The following is a 21081-nucleotide window of genomic DNA, read 5'->3' as shown; positions in this document are numbered from 1 at the left end:
GCAGAGATGTCGGAGTCCAGGCAGAGGTCAGGGCAGGCGGCAGGCAGAGATGTCGGAGTCCAGGCAGAGGTCAAAGCAGGCAGCAGGCGGTCAAAATTACGCAAAGATCAGCAAAGGTAAGAGAAGACATAGTGTTACACACTAGCCATCCACGGAATAACTGGTAAATTTTAAAAGTTTGATTGTGTATTTATTTGTGTTTATTTTGTATTATTTTGGATTGGATTGGATACAGGAGTTTGTATCCAATCCAATCCAAAATGTGAATTTGAATTTCCCAGTTATATACTCTGTATTTATTTTATATTATTTTGTATTGGATTGGATACAGGAGTTTGTATTCAATCCAATCCAAAATGTGAATTTGAATTTCCCGCTGATGGGCACACGCGCCGATGACGTCATCAGGGATCGCCGAGGGACACGTACATGCGAACACCGATGGAAGAAGAAGCCGACGGAGAAGGCAGACACCTGACGCTGGAGACGGAGATCGACGCTGGAGAACTCGGATGGAACAACAGCACACGGAATGATCACAGCGGCACCAGGTAAGAGACGCCTGTTTCTATTTTTAGCCACCTGAGAATAGTTCGGGATAAACGCTTTCTGCAAGTGTTTTTACCCCAAACCAGGGTCGGGGTAACCACCCAGGTGGGTAATGTTAGGTGTCACTACAAAGGTCCAGATGGGCCATCAACCCAACCCATCCGTCCAACTATTCATCCATCTCTGGCTGGCCCAGGCTTGATTGATTAATTACCCTTTAAAAGGCCCTAATGGTAATCATCTTTATTATGGGAACTGTATCTGTTTCCTGGTCTTTGTTTGATGGTCTGTTTGTCTATTGTCCCCAGTGTTATTGAAACTCCTTGATATCCCTAGGTGGTGTGGGTGAATGGACAAAGAGACAAACATTCCCACACATTCCTTCCTGCATTGTTTAATTATACTTAATATAAAACCTAACTATTAGGATATGGCCTATAGTGTATAAGCATGGGAACATAGGGTACTATATGTACACCTATATATACATACATACCCATATATATATACATACCTACATCCAAATCCATATGCACATACACTATATTTACATATATCTACTAACATATTCATAAACAATATTGGCATGCAACAGTTTGACATTCCATAATCATTTATTGATATGATCTTTTACATTTGTACACCAGTGAACAGCTAATAAATAATAAATTAAAACAAAGTAGGCTTTAATGTTCAAGTCATTTATTAAATGTTGGTGTTTAGTGTAACTTTTAAAATTTTTTATTATTATTTATCATCAGGCGGATCCTTAGGTCAGGCATCGTATGCGTTTAGATAGGCGCCTATGTAAAGAGCTGAAATCAGTAAACTCTTTCCGAGCGTGAAAATATTAGGTCATTTAAAAAATATGCTTATTTCTTAACTAATATATATGTTTTAAACATTTGAACACCACAAACATTTTTATTTAGGGCTAAGTGAAAGATGTGTGCCATTAGAAAAAAATTATTTTTTAGGGGAACAGTGACTTTTAATGCAAGTTCGCCAGTGTTGGGTTGCTGGAGATGCGCGGCTCAAAGCGCGCAATTGTTTCAGTTGATAACTGCCAGGAGAATATGCCACTGTATTCTTGACGGCTGAAATTTGCTTGATAAATAGGTTTTTGGTGTCCTATTTCGGATGGCGTTTACACTTGTGCAATTTGGCTTGATGAATAAAGTAAAAATTTTGGTGATAGGTTCACTTTAACTAGAGTGAAAGTGCTGTGTTGCTTTACCTCCATTATTTATTTCATCTGCACATTTAAAATATTTGATAAATCTTAGCTTTGCCTTGAACTACAAAAATAGTGTCTCCTTACTCACTGCTTCCCTTCGTTACTCACTACTTTCTGCACTCAAATACCTTCATTCTTCTGTTCCTTCTGTACCCATCCCTGTTTGATTTGTGTAGCCGGTGCTGTGTGTTGATGATTAAATGCTAGTTTGCATGCCCGTCTAGCAGATTGGGTTTGAGTGTTACACCGAAAACCATCCATATTTATTAGACATCTTTTTCTGCTCTGCCTCCCTTTCTCTCCAGCTTTCTCTCCCCTCCCCCATCACCCCCTGCTAATCGACCCCTCCCCCCTCCTTCCCAGCAATGCTGATGCTCAAAGATACTCATAGGAAGTGCGCATGTGCGTGCGTTCTGCAGCAGTCTGATTAGGCACAGGTGCCTTCGGTACTGAATGTATACGCATAGGGAGAATACAAGAGGCGAGCTCTGATCGGCGTTACTGAGGACCAGCATTGCAATGTCTTAATAAGCCTATCTAGAAAAATATGTATGTGCTGCCGACCTAATAACCTTTATAACAGTTCAGGACACCCCTGAAGAAAAGATTTCTTAATAAGGGTGAGGGGAGGAGAAGAGGCACCCCATTAATGCAAGATGAGGGGGGCAGTTTCTGGTTTTATCCTATCAATGTCATACCTCCACCCCGCCTGTAATTTTCTTCGTCGAATGGATTATTTGAGCCCTTTGGATAATAGAAAGATCGTCTACCTATGATTTGGGTCCCTTTCTATACGGCTGAAAGGTTTTGGATCAAATAGAAGGAGAATTGAGCAGACATCTCTGAACGCAAACCAAGCAAGATTGGGGGTAACCAGCCCCCTGTCCACAACAGACCTTCATCTTCTCCAAGCTAACATGGGATGTAACATGTGTGTGGTTCGAAAACCAGAGGAGCATTATAAAGTGATGCTACAGGTAAGGAATATTTGGCACGGAAGCATATAAATAGTTGATTGGCAGAGCATCTGAAATAATGGAAAAGGAATGAACATGGCTGGTAGAATTCAGGAGAGAAAAAAACGAGAGGTAGTGACGTAAAGGTAAAAGAGATGCTCTGTATAACACAAAAAGGTCTTTGCATAGGAATATGTATTTAGATATACAAATACATTCACGACAAAGAAATATACTAGCAGAGGGGTGTGGTAACAGTGTTATGAGCAAAAACATTTAAATGATACAGGAAGCAAGACTAGGCGACCACCTGTCAATATCCTCTTTTAACAATGAAAACTGGTTATTTGTTGATTGCTATGGCATATCGAAGTTCAGACAATGTATTTCCCCATATTTATCTGGGTATTTTTTATGTGTTCACTTGAGGATTGAACATTTTTGGGTTTCTGTTTGCATGCCTGCATATATTATCCTTTTTACATACATTGAGATACACGTGCAGAATCAAATGCACTACCATGCTCACACACCTTCCAGCGCTATTGGACTCTGTAAGCATTTGCTCTTGGTTTTGTCTAGTTAAAATAATTAGGGCATATTTATAAGATGCATTGCAGTGCAAGGTGCAATGTTGTATGGTAGCTGACCATAATTTGTTGGATATGGTTAATTTAGAGCAGTCAGAGAAATGAGAGTATTGGTTGCTACTGGTCACAGCACACTGCAAATTGCATTTTGCCTTGCATAATTGTTTTAGAGATGTATAGTGTTTAAACTCCACATCCTAAACACAATTCATACAAAAATGAGAATTAATTTTTTTTTGTATTACTCTAAAAGTTGAAACCTAATTATAAAAATGGGTAGACGGATGTACCTTTATGATATAAATTTCAGATGAGACTAGGTTTGGCACATGTTCGTGTGTGTTTACATGTACTGACATAATAGGCTTTAGTCCCTGTAATCCTGTGGTATGCCACCTATCTTTTTATATAGATGTCATGATATGACTGAATTGGGGGGAGATCACCAGTCAATTTAGCAGATAGTTCAAAATCAGATTAGAAATATCAATCACACTAAGCCTTTGTAAAGATGTACTCTTTTATTTACTTATGTGCTTGATAAATATATGTATATGTTTGGGGTTATTTTTAAACACCAAAATATGCTTTAAACTACTGAAACAAATGATTGCAGTATACTATGTACTTATTTACCATCTGTTTGAACATTGAATTTGGGTGACACTAATGATTTTTTTCATTCATTTCTGTTACATTGAAATCATCATTTAAAAAGACTGAAAGCTGTTCACTCACCAAGGATCTACATCTCATATTTTTAACCTACTGCCTGTCACAAGGTCACTTTGTTATTGTTTAAAGCACAGAACCTGTTTTTTTCACGGGACTTTGTACTAGAACATATTTTCTTTATTAAAGTGAAAGCAGACTGGAGTATAATTGTAGACATACAGCTACTTGTTAGGCTCCCATGTCCTCTGTAGGTCATATGATTGTGTTTGAGTATCTCTCTATCTATTGTCCTTTAATTTCTGTATGCTCTATCCAACCTATCTTCTCCACAACCCAACCCTATCAAATTCTTTATTGAGTACATCTCTTGTTCTAATCTCCCTTTTCTGCACCTAACGAACCATTTTAGGGTGTCATAGACCCTCAGTTGTATTGTGATTTTCTAGCTAAATGTTATATCTTCTTTGAGATTCTGTTGGCAATAGCTCATAATTCTATTCATAATTCCGGACCCAAAGTAATGTGTTGGTAAAGGAAATGATTAACATGATAAATATCCCAGTGTGGCATAGGCCTTTTTTTCAACTTACCATTATATTTACATTATATACTAAGACATTATGTAAACTGCCATTTCTGACCTAGTTCTAAACATATAGCTTGCAACTTCTGTTGCAGTTTATTCAGCAGTGGACGGCAGGTCAGCTTTGGCCATCTCATCTCACTCACTGTAGTTATGCAGTTCCATATGTATTCAGCAAGTTGTGCAACAGTGGTTCATCTGTTAGATCAGATTAGTTGGGCTAGCCTTTCCCCACAGACACACATCAATAAGCATGGACTTATATGTCTCTGTTGCCAGTAATCCTTGGGGCGGTTTTGGTAGGAACTAACTGCCAACACTTTACTGGGAACACCCCACAAGACTTGACATATTGGGTATGTTGAACTCCAATCATCTACCATCACAATGATGCCCTTGTTAAAGATGGCTCAGATTCTAACTTTTGCCAAGTTTCTAACTTTCTAAGGGGAAATATGGAATGCTGGGTGAGTAGTGAGGGTTTAAGAGACAGAATAAGACAAGTAAGCAAGTTTAAAGAGAGAGGTTTTGAGTGCTCTTTTAAAGGAGCAGAAAGTAGGAGCACGCTGAATGGGACATGGAAGACCATTCAACAGTCAGGGCAGCTCTAGAAAGTCCTGGAGCCGTACGTGTGATGAGGTTATCACTGGGGAAGTCATTAGGTCATTAAAAGGAGTAAGGAGCGGCTAGGGGAGTATTTTTTTTAACCAGGTCAGAAATGTAAGTGGGACAGGAACTGTGCAGGGATTTGTAGGCAAAGCACAGGAGATGAATTTAATTCTAAGGTGAAAAGGAAGCCAATGGAGAGAACTACAAAGAGATGTAGCGGAAGAGGAGTGGAGGGAAGGATGGATGAGTCTGGCTGCAGCATTCATGATAGATTGTAGAGGAGAGAGTCGGGTTAGTGAAAACCAGCGAGAAGGAGGTTACAGTAGTCCAGACGGGAGATGATGAGAGCATGTACAAGGAGTTTGGTGGTCTCAGGGGACAGGTAGGGGCGGATTTTGGAGATGTTTGGTAGGTGAAAGTGACNGGACCTGGTAATCTTCTTAATATGGCGGGTGAATGAGAGGGCCGAGTCAAAGGTGACACCAAGACAACGTGCCTGAGGGGAGGGCCGAATAACAGTGTTATAACAGTTAGATATTATGTCAGGGGGGGATTTTGAATTCTTTGGGAGCATGAAACCTTACCCAGGACTGAGGGAGACAGGTTAGGGGTGGACAGATAGATTTGGGTGTCATCAGCATACAGATAGTACTGTAAACCAAAGGAGGAAATGAGACTACCCAGAGAGGAGGTGTACAGAGAAAAGAGAACCGGTCTAAGGACTGACCCTTGGGGGACACCAACAGGAAGGAGAGTGGGAGAGGAGGAATTACGATTGAAGGAAAATTGAAAGACAGGTTAGAAGCAAACCAAGACAGAGCAGATGAAGTTTATGATTTGGATTAGAAGGGGGTGATCAACAGTGTCAAACAGAGGAAAAATCGAGGAGGAGGGAAAAGTTGCCTTGAGACTTAGCTCTGATGAGGTCATTGGCCACTGTAGTAAGGGCTGTTTCAATGAAATGGGCAGCTCAAAAGCCAGACTAGAGGAGGTCAAGGAGAGAGTTGTTCAGGTAGTCCGTGAGTTTTTTTATAGATAGGGCACTTAAGAAGTTTGGAAACATATGGGAGAAGGAAGATAGGATGGTAGCTAGAAGGTAGAGAGGGGTACAGTGAGGGTTTCTTCAGGATAGGGAAAATAATGGCAAGTTTGAAAGCGGAGGGGTGGATACCAGTAGAAAGGAAGAGATTGAATAGTTTGGCCAGGGAGGAGGAATGGGTACGCAGTAGGTCAGAGGGAATTGGTCAAGCGGACAGGTAGTAGATGCCGATGATGAGAGAAGAGGAGACTTTGTCCACAGTAACAGGGCTGAGGGTGATTAATGATGATTTACAGGTGGAAGGAGTGGATAGTTGGAGTGCCACGGTGAGCAGAGACATCATGTCTGATTTTGACAATTTTATCTCTATTTTTGTCTTGGGCAGGGAAGGTAGTTGTGGGGAGAGCAGGTGCAGGGTTTTAAGAGGGATTCAATTGTTGGGAAGAAGCTGCAAGGGTTGGAAGCTTGTGAGGATATGACAGCGGAGAAGTAATTTTGCTTGGCGATAGTGAGTTCAGTGTTAAGGTTTTGTAGCTTGGCTTTGTAGTCCATAAAGTCAGTGCTGATGCCACATTTTCTCTACTTGCACTCAGATGCAGGAACTGTCTCTTGTAGATGCTCTGTGTGATTGTTGTTCCTGGGTCAAGGGGTAACGGAAGGTGGCAGGGGCAACTTTATCCAGGACTAGAGAAACAGAGTGGTTGAATTGAGTGGCAGCGTTATCTGGGGATGTTATTTTAGAGACAGTGGGGGTTAGGGATTTAAGGAAATTTGAGAATAGGTTGTGCTCAAGGTTACAGATATATCTTTGCCATTGACCAGGTCTGGAATGTGCCAAAGGGGAACAAGAACTAGATAGGTTGAAGGTGAGGAGGTTATGGTCAGAAAGGGGAAATGGTGAGTTGTCAAGGTTTGCTGAGGTTGTGGAGTTTGGATAATACCAGATCTAAAGTGTGTCCCGTGTTGTGTGTGGGGCTATTTATGTTCTGGTCCATTACCTTCTTCCAAAGTAGTAGGTAATGGAAAGCAGTTTGGATGAAGGATGGTTGGGGTCATCCACTGCAACATTAAAGTCAATGAGGATGAGGGTGGGCAGGTCATGGGAAAGAATATGTGGGAGCCATAAGGCAAAGGTATTCAAATCAGTGAGAGCCAGTGAGGAAGTTCATGGTTTCAGAGAGAAGGTTGTGTATAGAGGTTAATTTATTACAGACAAATCTGGCATTCCATTGACTGTAAGAGAGAGAGGGGGTAAGAACTTATGGGTAGCGTAAATGGGAATGAGGTTAGGGGAAAGGTGTATCTTGCTGAAAGGGTAGGGAAGACTAGGGTTGGGTGAGATGTCACTTAGATCTTAGCTGTGGATGTAAAAAAAGGAAGGCAAGGGGAAAAGCGTAGTCAACAATACAGCCAGTTGGTTTACCGCCAGGACTTGGTTATCATGCCCATGTCTGTCAAGAAGTGGCTTTTCTGTTGCCTTTTTCTTTGTAGAGACGGGGCTTTACTTCCCCATGTATGTTGCCCACCCCCATGACTTTTCATAATGCACATGTAAGGAACTTCCCTTTCCAGCGAGCCTGCGGCGTCCCTGGAGATCACAGCCGGCAGGGGAGACGCCGCTGTAGCAGGCAGCGTGGCCAAGGCTGCTGCCCTGCTCGCAGCGCGTCTCTCCCTGCTGGCGGAGGGATACGTTCTGGCCGAACTACTGTTCGGCCAGGCGGCATCCCCAGCATCCCTATGGATGTGAACAGAAAAGTTCTTGTTCTCAGCACTCCTGCAGATGTGCAAAGTAGGGCACGTCCCAGGGGTGCTGTGGGAAGAGGTGCACGCGCTACCTCGCGTGCCTCTTGTACCCCCTGATGGGGGAGGCACTCGGCTGCCTCGCCGCAGGGCGGGACATAGTTTGAATTTGATTCAGTTATCCTCCAATCAAATGGTGCCAGGTGGCGCAAGATCATTGGGCACTCTGGCCATTTAAGAAGAACCTGTCCTGAACACCATTGCCCGCTATAAGCCTCTGTGTGTACAGTGTGCTTGGTTGCGTTCTCTGTGTTGGTTCATATTAACCTGTTGTGTCATTACTAATAGCAACTCAGTCTGAAACCTGATTCTGCCTGAACTCCGCCTGCCCTGACCTTGGATTGTTTTTGACTACTCTTGCCTGCTGCCTGTGCTGACCTCGGATTTTTCCTGACCTGCCTTTGCCTTATCCTTCTATTCCACGCTTATCGGACTGATCATCTGTGAATAACCCTTGCCTTGTTTTATGACGACAATAAAGCTTAATAAAAAGGATTCTTGGAGTTGGCTGTGGTTTGTGTGCCCAGACGCATTACAGCACACATTCACGGAATTAATTATAATGATACTATCTCTAACAAGAACAATAAACAGCAAAATAGTGACTTCACCAAATTGTACTTTAAATTGTTTGTGCAATAAATGTTTGTTGAGCAATAAATGTTGAAAACAGAAAAATACAGAAATTGGGCAAACAAAGCAACAAGTCTTACTCTAAAATGTATTAGTATTAAACTCCAATGCGGCAATGCAGTAGAATTCTCACACTGCAAATACAGATAATGAGGCAGAAGGTACAGAAGTGCCTAGTAATATGAAGCAATTATCAAGAAGAAATTGCCAAAGGGAAGGAAAATGGTAAAGGGAAATTGTTAACAATTCACGTATCTTACTAGCTGTAAATTAGATCATAGAATACCCTTGTTTGCATTTTTCTGTTACAAGTATAAATACAAGTAAAAAGAAATTGATTTGATATATTTAATATCACCTTTCTTTGGAATGGAGCAGTCCCCAGAAAAAGGTAAGTACTGCAGCTTTCATAGTTCCAGGAAGGAAGAGGAGATATTGGTTGCCCCAAACTTATACCATTTTATTTCTTTCGGAGCAGTTGTTTTTTCTACATCTGTGGGTCATTTTCAGAGCAGACAATTTGATTGCCCTAAAGACAGCTGGCGGCAGCTCTGGTCTGTTTGTGGTCTGGGGGCACCCTATCATGTGACTGCTTTCATGTGAGCTGCAGTTAGGGTATGATATAAGGTGGGCATTTATTTGAGGCACTTGAGAAGTCTCAATTACTCCATTTTAGGGGAATCAATCCTTGTCTAATTCGTTCTAATTGAAGTGTCATTTGTGCTCGGACATTTTTACGGAATAGTAGATCAATAACATTTAATGAAACAAAGGAAAATGTCAAATTGTCTAACCATTATTTTTTCATATCTACAGTTTAGGTGTGCATTTTGTTTACAGTTGGGGGATTGGTCCTCCTTCTTTAATAGCTGTTAGGTTACTGGATGCTCCCCAATATTGTTAGTTATATCACCTGTGCCTTAATTTCATATTAAGGTTTTAATTAGAATCATTCTCTGTATTTGTTTCCTTTATACTATTTCTACTGTCACGTTTAAGGAAATTATATACATGTAAAAATCAGTCAAATATACCTATAGCTCCCCTTTCAGGAGAAATTGGGGTTCAAAGAACATAAGCGGACATTCATATGTGACAGGGCACCATAATATGGGAGGAGTGATAAGGGGTAGGAGAGTGGGTAGCCACAAGCGTCCCCCACTTATCCTACATTTCCCTTTCTCTTCTGTTAAATAGAAATTGCGGCTCACGGAAGGTAAGTGGCCTTTTTTTCTTGTGATGACACCATAGTGATGACATTTTAGGGGGAGTTAGCCACAAGAGTCCTACACTTGCAGTTACATTTCCCTTTTTACAAGAAACTTGGGGTTCATAGAGCATAAGGGGATAGCGATGTGTGACAGGGTAGCACGATTTGATGGGTATAACATTTTAATTGGAAAGGGGGGACAAAAGGGGTTTCCTACTGGCTCCCACATTTTTCAGTTGGTAACGTCCCTCTGTTCAGAGAAACTGGGCTTCCTGGTCTTGAAATAGCCCCCCTTAATGTGAAAATATCCCTGATTGTTAGGATTTTATCCTTGTGGCTCCGTATCTGGCAACTTGTTATGTTTAGGGGGGTGAAATTTTGTTTAGTAGCCGCTCTTGTCCCCTTTGTACCCCCTATGTAGAAATTTCACATTTCTATGACAACTGGAGTAGGAGATATGAAGGTTTATACATGGGGAATGTCTGGTCTTCACCAGAGCCTCTAGAGGTGAGGGTGTTGCGCTGAGGGCAACTGCCAGGTTGCGGCCCCTGTGCTTGCAGAGGCAGGTGACTGCTAACAAGCAGGAAGCAAAACGTAGTGCCAGAGGGAAATCCAAAAGGGTAGTCAAACGAGCCAAAATTAAACCTTATGTGCCTCACCAGGGTGATAGAGAGTATTTGAAAAATAACAACTATACTATACAAAATAACAACTATATAACAACTAAATACTTTTTGTATTACCCCGCTTTATACTGTAAGGGGAATACATTTGGGGAATTCAGGAATAGAAAGGAAAATCATAGACTTAATAATAGCATGCAATGCCAAGCTGCAATATCTAAAGCTAGCAAAACTTGCAAAAGTACTCTCTTCTATTAAAGGAGTATTAGACTGCAAATATGGAGACATCATCCTACTTTAATTTAAAGAAATATAACCTTTTCAGCTCGTCTTGATCTTTATACCCCTTATGAAATTTTTGCCCTTTTGCTCTACCTGTAGTGCCATTACCCCAGTTAATGTCAAGGTAGGTAAAATCACCCATTAATAACACCATGCTAGCCTTTGCATCTCTTTCTGCCTGTAGTAGTCATTGATTTTTTTTTTTTTTTAGCACTGGAGGGCATATAGCAGACTCCAATAATTAACTGTGCATTATACATCCCCATGTGCAACTTCACCCATAATATCTCAACATCATCACATGCTCCATCAACAATTTCTTCTTTCACATTCACTTTCAGATACTCTCTCACATACAGACACCACCACCTTTTCGTTTTAGTCAGTCTTTCCAAAAGAGAGTATACCCAGGAATATTAACAACCCAGTCATGTGAAGCCAGGATTCAGTAATACCAATCAAGTCATAAAGCTCTTTATTAACAATAATGTTCCTGGAGAGTCATCAGACATTCTGCTAGAAAGGGTCATACGCACCCTGTCCAGTTCCAGCCTTTCATGTTTAATATCAGGTGCCAGTTCTTGTAGTAGCACCACAATTCTGCCCTGAAGATTAGTTATGCTCTCTGTAAGTCCCCTAATGTGCACATTGCTGTGCCGGGTCTTCAGGACATCAGATTCAGATTTTAAGTCTTTTATATCAGTCTCATGCTTTTACAAGATTATAGTGGCATCGGTCATTGAGCCTGATTCATCAAGCAAAATCGGAAGCTTGTTCGCGTGAGCGTAAACGCGATTCCGAATCGGGCACCTAAAACCTATTTATCAAGCAAATTTCAGCCGTCGAAAATACGCTGGTGTATTCTCCCGGCAGTTATCAACTGAAATGATCGGGCACTTCAAGACGCACATCTCCGGCAGCTTTACACTGGCGAGCTTGCATTAAAAGTCACTGTTCCCCTAAAATATCATTCTTTCTAATGGCACACGTCTTTCACTTAGCCCTAAATAAAAATGTTTGTGGTGTTCAAATGTTTAAAACATATATATTAGTTAAGAAATAAGCATATTTTTTAAATGACCTAATATTTTCAGGCTCAGAAAGAGTTAACTGATTTCAGCTGTTTACATAGGCGCATACCTAAATGCTTAAGATGCCTGACCCGGGGATCCGCCTGATGATAAATATTTGCGAGTTCGGGCAGACGAGTTCTTCTTTGCTTCCATATATACATACATATACAGTTAGGTCCATAAATATGTGGACAGAGACAACTTTTTTCTAATTTTGGTTCCGTACATTACCACAAGTAATTTCAAATGAAACAATTCAGATGCAGTTGAACTGCAGACTTTCAGCTTTAATTAAGCCTTTTTTTAACACAATCACTTCATTTCAGGGGCTCAAAAGTAATTGGACAAATAAAAAGCTTCTAATACTTGGTTGAAAACCCTTTGCTGGCAATGACAGCCTGTAGTATTGAACTCATGGACATCACCAGATGCCGGGGTTCCTCCTTTTTAATGCTCTGCCAGGCCTTTACTGCAGCGGCTTTCAGTTGCTGTTTGTTTGTGGGCCTTTCTGTCCGAAGTTTAGTCTTTAACAAGTGAAATGCTCAATTGGGTTCAGATCAGGGGACTGACTTGGCCATTCCAGAATATTCCACTTCTTTGCTTTAATAAACTCCTGGGTTGCATTGTATGTTTTGGGTCATTGTCCATCTGTATTATGAAACGCCTCCCAATCAATGTGACTGCATTTACCTGGATTTGAGCAGACAGTATGTCTCTGAACCCACTGAATTAAAGCTGAAAGTCTGCAGGTCAACTGCATCTGAGTTGTTTTATTTATAATTATTTGTGGTAATGTACAGAACCAAAATTAGAAAAAGTTGTCTCTGTCCAAGTATTTATGGACTTAACTGTATAAATATATATATATATAATAAAATAATAATATGGTTTCAAAATAATAATCAAAAATGTTAAGTTACAGTAAACACATACATGTAATAAATGACTTGAATAACAAAGCCTACTTTGTTTTAATTTATTATTTGTTAGATAGCTGTTCACTGGTGTACAAATGTTAAAGGATCATATCAACAAATGATTATGGAATGTCCAAAAACAAACAGCCAAATTGCATAGACTGCGCATGTCCCAATCACACGCAAATTCATATTAGCTGTGTACAAAAACATGAGCATTTATAAGGGTGTTGTCTGACTTGCTTTTTTCTTTGTCTGTTTTTTTGTCGTGGGGTGGAATTGTTTGCTGTGGTCTACTAATCTATTTTGCTACATTTCATACTTTGCTTTCCACTTGGTACAATAGCTGCTTTTATTTTTTAAACTTTGAATATTTCAATGTCCGTTTTGTAATTAGGAAGTCAATGTTAATGCTTTGTTATTGTGTTTGTGGCCATATTGTTTAATTGCAATAATATGTCTTTTTTACCACCTTTTTCTGATCCAGTTTTCCACCCTTGATAGGTCCAAATTGCATATTGGTTTGGTAAATATTTTTTGAATGCAATATTTCTTGGGCCATTTTTGAACTATTTTGGCTTCATACTGAAATGTGGGTTTACATTTTTTTTGTCATGTAAATTTAGTGGTGTCTGTGTGGTACTTATATTTTAATGTGACCTTTTAGCAAATGTGTTTACTTTGAATAAAGTTGCTGTCGTTTTTTTATGGGGGGTTTGTTTTTGTGATCTCCTTTACAATCTCCCAGGAACTTTTAACCTTGGGTGATCCAGCAGACCTCCAATTTAATAAGTCAATTGTGATTGTTTTGAAGCTGTTCCTTTCTCTGAATTGTTGAAAAGCTAAAAACAGCACAATTGTCTTATTAAAACTGTTGTTTGATGCGCATAGTTGTGTGCCCAACCACAGGAGCCTGATGGGCATAGTTGTGCGTAAAAGCGGACCCGCTATGTGCGTGTTAACTGTGTTCTATCAGTTGAAAAATGCACCGGCCACTTTTGCAGAGAAGGATCCTCATTCGGGTAAGTTTTTCTTTTTAGGTGTATATTGTTTGTTTGCCTTCATGTGCACTTATGTATGTACATACATGCATATATGTATGTATCCATTTATATGTGTGTACATATACATAGAAAAGAGAAATTTTAGGAAGAAATAGGCAAAGAGTTTTTGGGGGGTATATTGCCTATTTCTTCCTATGATTTCTGATGTCATGGGGTTTGCTCCAAGCAACATTCATGGATGATATTGCTTTTGGTTTGAAGAAGGAATCCACATTTATGTGCTTCCACTACCAAGCTGAGGGGAGTAAATAAATATATATAGTGGGTCAAGGTCTAAAATGCCATTCAAATCTGCAAAAACACCCTGAAAGGCTGGAAAAACAAGAAAATATGTTTGTCGAAAAGTGAATTTGTCCCTGGAAGTTTGATATACTAGTACTATTTGTTTTGTGGAAACACCTAAATAATGCATACACTCCACTATTTATCAGCATTAAGTTAAGCAACAACAACAGAGAGCAGGTGCGCGCTAATTAATTGCTATGATCTCACCATTGAGCTTAACAGATCCTCCTTAATCACGCAGCTGAAATCTAATCGCCTTAATTGGCGTATTCTCGACCCCCTTTGCTCATTTATCAAAGCCGAGTAAAGGCGAGTGTACTAGCACTCGGCTCCGGCTTGCAGACATACGCCTCGTATATTGGTGCGTATTTACGGGTGGCGAGCTTACGCGAGCTCGCTTGATAAATCAGGGCCACTGTGTCTTTGAGTTCCCCCAACTCCCTAACTTTTACAAAAGAGCCAAAGGAAGCTGCTTATTTTGCTAGTTAGTAATCCCCTCCTTGAATTATATTCATTATTTACTGAAGCCATTGCTCAGTTTATTCAGGTGGAGGTCAGAAGGGTACTAATGCAGACTTCTGTCTGAGTTGTGGGTATTGTCCATGAAGACGAGGTTGCAGCAGGTAGTGAGTGTGGTGCTATCTTGGATGTGTGCTGGTGTGGAGTTCCAAGCCCTGTTTAAAGTTTGCTTTACAGATCTGAGTTTACGATAGCATTAAATGGCTTTCTAGGATTATACCCCAGACCAGCTGGGCCATGAAGCAAGAATGCTAACTGGCTGTTAGAAGGGTTATATAGCCTGGAGTGTGTGCATGCACTCCCAATAACTTTTTTATTTTACTCCTGCTTTCATAATCCAATTAGATAAAAGCAAATTAATATTTTACTTATATCACATCTCAGAACACTTAACTAATCACTTAACAGGAAGAAACTGCAAAAGTGTTCTTTAAAGTATTTTTAAAAGCTAATGGTTTTAACATAAGTATAGTATGGCTGCTGTAGGCCTACACAGTTAGCATTTTTTTTCCTTATATTTTTATTCCTGCCAAGGAGCATTGGCTAAGCAGTTAGTTATGTGCACCTTCAAACAGTGCAATAGTCCCAATTTCCTTCATCATTGTATTCTGCCTCTGACATCTTTTATAATTTTTGGGGGTTATATGTCTTCAACCATGCTTATTTCCTGGCCTGGATGGCGTAACACCTGTGCATGTAAATTACTTTTTCCCTGTGCTGAAGTCATGCAAATAATGCACTCCTAATATTTTTTCTTTCTGTTGCGTTTCTGGGACTAAAGAATAGTGACGTAAATAGATTTTGTTTGTACACGCTCCTTTAGTAATTTAAGCCCAATGTGGTATTCTTCCCTTTCTAAGGCATCATCTCTTTTTATAAAAGTCTAGTTAAAGCACCACTAAAATGCTTGTGCTTCTTTAGCACCAATGTAATTTAAGTTTACAGAAAAAAGTACAAACAAAATATTAAGTGTAAAACAAATTTGTAAATCGCTTTATTATCCTCCCTAGCGGTACATTTCTTTACGGTTTTATGTCTAAAAGCGGTACATTGTTTTTCATGAAAGTTTATTTTACAGTATAATATAAAAGTTTGAGTATAATAAAGTTTGAAACACAAAATCATGTAAAATATGAAATTAAATAAATTTTTATATATATTTTTTTTTTTATTTGAAAAAAACAATAAATATTAGTCATACTATAATATATACTGTAAAATAAATGTTCATGAAAACAATGTACTGATTTTACACTTATAAATCCAATGTATTGCATTCAGTACAGTTATTTTGTATTGAATGCAATACAAATGGATTTTGAATTTCCCGCCCCGCTGGCAACGTACACACGCACCAACGTCACCGGGAACTCCCCGGTGACTCATCGGGTGCAGAAGATGCAGGAAGAAGAAAGAAAAAGAAGACGGAGACCGTGGCAAAGGACGACATGGGATGCTGGCGGATCAGGTAAGCACTGTATTTACTTACCTTCCCATAGGTTTACCTACCCCCAAGTGTGACTCGGGGTTACCGCCTTCAGCAACTTTTTTCTACCCCGAGTCACACTCCAAGCTCATCCTAATGGTAAAGAAAATGTGTTTATGCTATGACCTGGTTTCAAAGCCTCCTTTGCATTTATACTAATGGTGGGGCCAATAAAATAATTTTTTGATATTCCTTTTTTCAAAAATTTAGGTGACCTAATGAAAAAGGCAAGTATTGTGAAGTAGTTTGGGGTGGAGGCTAAAAGGTGCAACACCCCCCTTACTAAAAGCACCCTAGCCAATGCTGAGCTACAAGGTTCCTTGGCATCTCTTGTGCCCAGGAAGTATAAGCATACAGTTCTGCTTGGGTGGTTGTTAATATAGGAAGCATGCACTTACTAGCCACCTTGCTAGTACTGGGTTGGACCCCCTTTGCGTTCAAAACTGCTGTAATTCTTCGTGACACAGTTTCTACAGTGTACTAGAAACATTCCTCACGGATTTTGCTGCATATTACACCACAACCAGCCTGGACCATTGACGCAAGGCAGGATGGATCCATGCTTTTACATTAAAGCTGACCTAAACTCAACTTTTTTACTTCTGTTAATAAAAGGGTAGACTATTTATTTATTAAGTGCAACACCGAAGTTGGAGGCGTCAAGAGATTCTTATGGAAAAAGCTCTGTGATGAATAAGAATTTTAGCACAATGCTGGACAGGATCGAGGAAAGGTCCAGCATCATTAAGGGATCTGCAAGATTAAAGGTAAGTGTGCGTTTTCTTTTTTTTTTTTCCACTTTAGTTCCTGTCCTGACCTCACAACATGTACCCCCAGGGTCTATATGCAGCTCAACAGGCAGATAACACCACTCTACTAGTCAATAAATTGGGACTTGTGTAAAAATCTGTAGCTTTATTAACCGGACGTAGAAATGGGTAAACTAAAGAAAGAAATGAACAAAAACAATGTAAGAACATTACCTAAGATGATCATACAAAGTACATTGCATAAGGAATACAATATGGTAGCATATAACTGTAGCCCCTAGCAATAGCTGAGCACAGTTTGAATAAACATTGGTTAATCTCTTACCGGCAATGCCTTCATAAGAGAGCACACACTAGGCAGCTGCTTCTTCCATGAGGCTAGGGAAAATGGCAGCTCCTATCTTCTTCTTCCCATAAGTCTCTGCTCAAAGCAGAGGTAAATAGCACTCATGGTAAATAGCCACTAGATGGTGCCGTGGACCTAAATATGAGCATTCCTACCTAATTATTAATAACTTACAACTGTAAACAATGCAATACAATAACTTATGTCAAGAGGACAGTACACTCCCCGCCTGGCGTCAAGTGACACTATAATTAGAATCCTCGCTTGATAACCGTAGGACCAGTTCACGCGTGGGTCTGGTAAACAGTTTGGTCCCTTTTTGTTTGGAAATTTTAACCCCAACTTTGTGGAAATGTCCATCTTCACTTGGGAACACTTTAGTAATGAGGCCTATAGGTCAATCATTTCTTTGAGCCTGAGAGTATTTAACAAGAACAACATCCCCAGGCTTCAGGTTGGGTTTACCTGTTTCCCATGTTCTCCTAGTTTGTAGCATAGGGATGTATTGTTTCCTCCACCTATCCCAGAAAGTGTAAGGAAGGATTTGTACTTGTCTCCACTGGCTTTTGTAAAGGTCCTTGGTGTCAAACTCTGCTGATGGAGCGTTTACTATACCGGTCTTTTGAGTAGGTTGAGCGGCAGGTGTGCGCAATATTGGATCTTCTGAATCATTAAAAACTGGGATCAAAGGTCTTGCATTGATGATGGCTGGGACTTCAGCCATAAACGCTGTAAGGCACTCATGAGAGAGTCTTGCATTGCCTACTTGTAGGAAGATGGAGTTCATGATTCTACGGGCTATGCCAAACCTCCTGTCCCAGGCACCTCCCATGTGGGAAAAATTAGGGGAATTAAAAGTCCAAGTGGATCCTTGCTCATTTAGGTACCTTTTCACACTGCTACTGTCTAGGTTGGAAGGAATTAATAACTCATGTTGATTTTTGGAATATTTATCTGCATAAATATGGAGATTATATCCTCTATCAATGCATAGAGATATAGATATGCATAGACCGTTCATGCACAAATTCTAGCTAGTCACTAAAACAGTTTAATTAAGATAACAAGGTGAAACAAAAGTACACAGCAATATTGTTTGATATCTAAACATAGGAACTTCAGTCAATGATATATACAGTACATGGAACTAAGGTTATTAGTAGTAAACACCTGTAATAATCTAATAATGCTTAGTACACAAATCAGTAATTATAAAATAGCAAGTAATACAGCAATACTATAGACACCCATAAGACTACAATCAGGAATATCTTATAGCTACCTGCTAAGAGGTTAATGGTACCTCAGGAGCCTACTTCCTTCAGAAGAGGACCCCATACCACCTTACCTAAGGAGACCCCTCAGGAGATAAGGAGAGCAAGCAAGAGAGCCAGCAAGCAAGAGAGAAGAGATCTCAATTCTCTCAGTTCCCCTTTTTATATAGTTAATTCCCATTAGGTATCCTTGGGGCTCTTGGATTGGTTAGTGGGTGTGTTCTGTACGATGACCCTCAGTTGACACACACCCCACTAGATTAGGATTGGTTAATGTAATTTGATGGACCTCCCAGCTTAATTTGATACTTGAATCTAGAGCTGGAATCTAAGTTTAGGGGTCAACAAGACTTCCAGCTGGGTCATCACCCCAACCCATCTGTCCAGGTATTCATCCATCTTCTGCTAACTCAGGCATGATGGATTTATTACCCCTTGAGGGTCCTACTGGTAACCAGTTTGTTATGGGAACTAGATCTTGTGTACTGGCATGTTTTATTATCTGTTTTGTTTATTGTTCCTTGGTTGAGGTTCCTTGATAACCACTGATAAGACATCCCCTAGGTAATCCAGATGGCCAGTACAAAGAAAAACAGGTTCCATGTTTACACAGAACATTCCTGCACCTATACACATACATTATATATACATTTATATCTATCCACATATATCTATAAACAATCTTGAGGTGCAACACTCATTAGTAGCTCCAACAAAGTTTGTTCTCCTATCAGAGCGGATTTGTCTCACAGGACCTCTGATAGCAATAAAGCGCCTGAGAGCATTTATGAAGCTAGAGGTATCCATGGATTCAATAACCTCAATGTGGACAGCTTGGATAGACATACAAGTGAAAATGACTGCCCAGATCATTTGAGTGGTCTTGAGAGGTAAACGCTTCCATTAGCTCAGTACTGTTGGAGGCTTTCTTGTGGAGTCTCAGGTTTGAACATGCAAGCATCTCTTGAGCTCTCTTAACCACCTGGGCGGTTACCCCAAACCTGGTTCGGTATAGCTAAAAATAGAAACAAGCGTTACAGTGCAATCTGATTGTCATGCAACATTGTATGACAATCGGATTACAACTGAAAAGAAACACTTACCTTGTCCCCGCAGCCCCTCCGGAGACGTCTTCTCTCTTCTGTCTTCTCCCAGCGTGTGCAGTGACGATCTCCGGGTGACGTCGCTACATGCGTCGGTGCGGGCGGAAGGGGGGGCTGAAAATTCAAATCACTTTGTATTGGATTCAATACAAAAAAGCTGTATTGAGCCCAATACAAAGACATCTTTATATAATATATATATATAATATATATATATATATATATATATATATATATATATTATATATAAGCTACTGTACAGTTACATTACATTATTGGACTGTTGGACACTAGGCAGGTGTTTTAGAAAAATATATTACTATACAGTATACCGAATTATCGCATTTTCAGTATTTTTCATTTATTTATGTGTTCTTGTTTAGGCTGATTTTTGTGTTTTTCCTTTAATTTTATTATTAAAGTTAATTTTTTTTTTACATGATTGTGTGTTTCAAACTTTATTATATTGAGAATATCTACTGGACTCTTGTTTGGACATATTTCTGTAAGTTACAGGTCTACAATTTAAAAAAAAAAAATTCATGAAAAACAGTGTACCGCTTCTGGTACAGAAATCTAGACATCAGTGTAACGCCCAGGTGGTTAAGGAGTCTTTTAGCATCCTCATTTGTGGGTAGTGATTTTAAATAGTCATCTACATAAGACTTTTTCTACGAATTGTCTGACATCTGACCCATATTCTGCCTCACGCTCCTTAGCAGAGTGTCTGAGACCATAAATTGCAACTGCAGGGGAAGAACTGTTACCAAATATATGTACCCTTAATGCGGTACTCTGTGATACCTTTTGAGGGGTCATTGTCTGTAAACCAAAGAAATCTCAGAATGTTTCTGTGTTCCTCTTTAACAAGAAAACAATGGAACGAAAACGTAGGAGTACCCCTAAGAGTCTGTTATTTAGGTCTGGACCCGAGAGAAGGACATCGTTTTAAGGAAACACCCTCCTGTTTGGCACTAGAGTCAAAAACTACCCTAATTTGGCCTGGTTTCTTTGGGTGGTAAACTCTGAATATAGGTAAATACCAACATTCCTCTGAGTCTTTACGGGTGGGGGCCACCTCAGCATGACCGTTCTCGAATATTTTTTTCATGAAAGTAAAAAAGTGATTTCCTGTTGCATGGGGTCTAAGAACAATCTGTCTTTGTGGGACATTTATACCTGATTATCCACCTTGGTTCTTTGGAACACTGAGCACCCTAGGTGATCTTTGTCGCTGTCATAGGCAAAGTTGTCACTTAGAGGGCCTATGAAGGAACAAGGTAGGTGAGTACTATGTGGCAATTCCTTTATGAGGAAATTGTTTTGACATGGTTAGAAGATTGAAGGGCATCTATTTTCTAGTGTGTTTGTATGCATGCTATAGATAGAAGTTGATTTGTGCACACTTACTAAGCAGACATCTCCTATTATGACCCATCCTAAGTCATGTCTTTGGGC

The 21081-nt window shown here is 39.9% G+C and overlaps 1 protein-coding gene across 1 annotated transcript in view; it reads left to right on the top strand.

Moving 5' to 3' along the window:
• The first annotated feature begins 2233 nt into the window (after positions 1 to 2233).
• The window catches only part of LOC140342794 (PDZ domain-containing protein 4-like), a 183671-nt gene continuing 164823 nt past the window's right edge, over positions 2234 to 21081 (top strand). Inside the window, exon 1 of the mRNA XM_072429142.1 lies at positions 2234 to 2763. Within this exon, the coding sequence (XP_072285243.1) occupies positions 2704 to 2763 (60 nt within the window). The 5' untranslated portion in view covers positions 2234 to 2703. The remainder of the gene's footprint in view (positions 2764 to 21081) is intronic.

The sequence above is a fragment of the Pyxicephalus adspersus genome, chromosome W, assembly GCF_032062135.1.
Source record: "Pyxicephalus adspersus chromosome W, UCB_Pads_2.0, whole genome shotgun sequence".
In the NCBI taxonomy this organism is placed as follows: Eukaryota; Metazoa; Chordata; class Amphibia; order Anura; family Pyxicephalidae; genus Pyxicephalus; species Pyxicephalus adspersus.
Note: the sequence above shows the minus strand (reverse complement) of the source record. Positions and strands in the feature narration are given on the sequence as shown.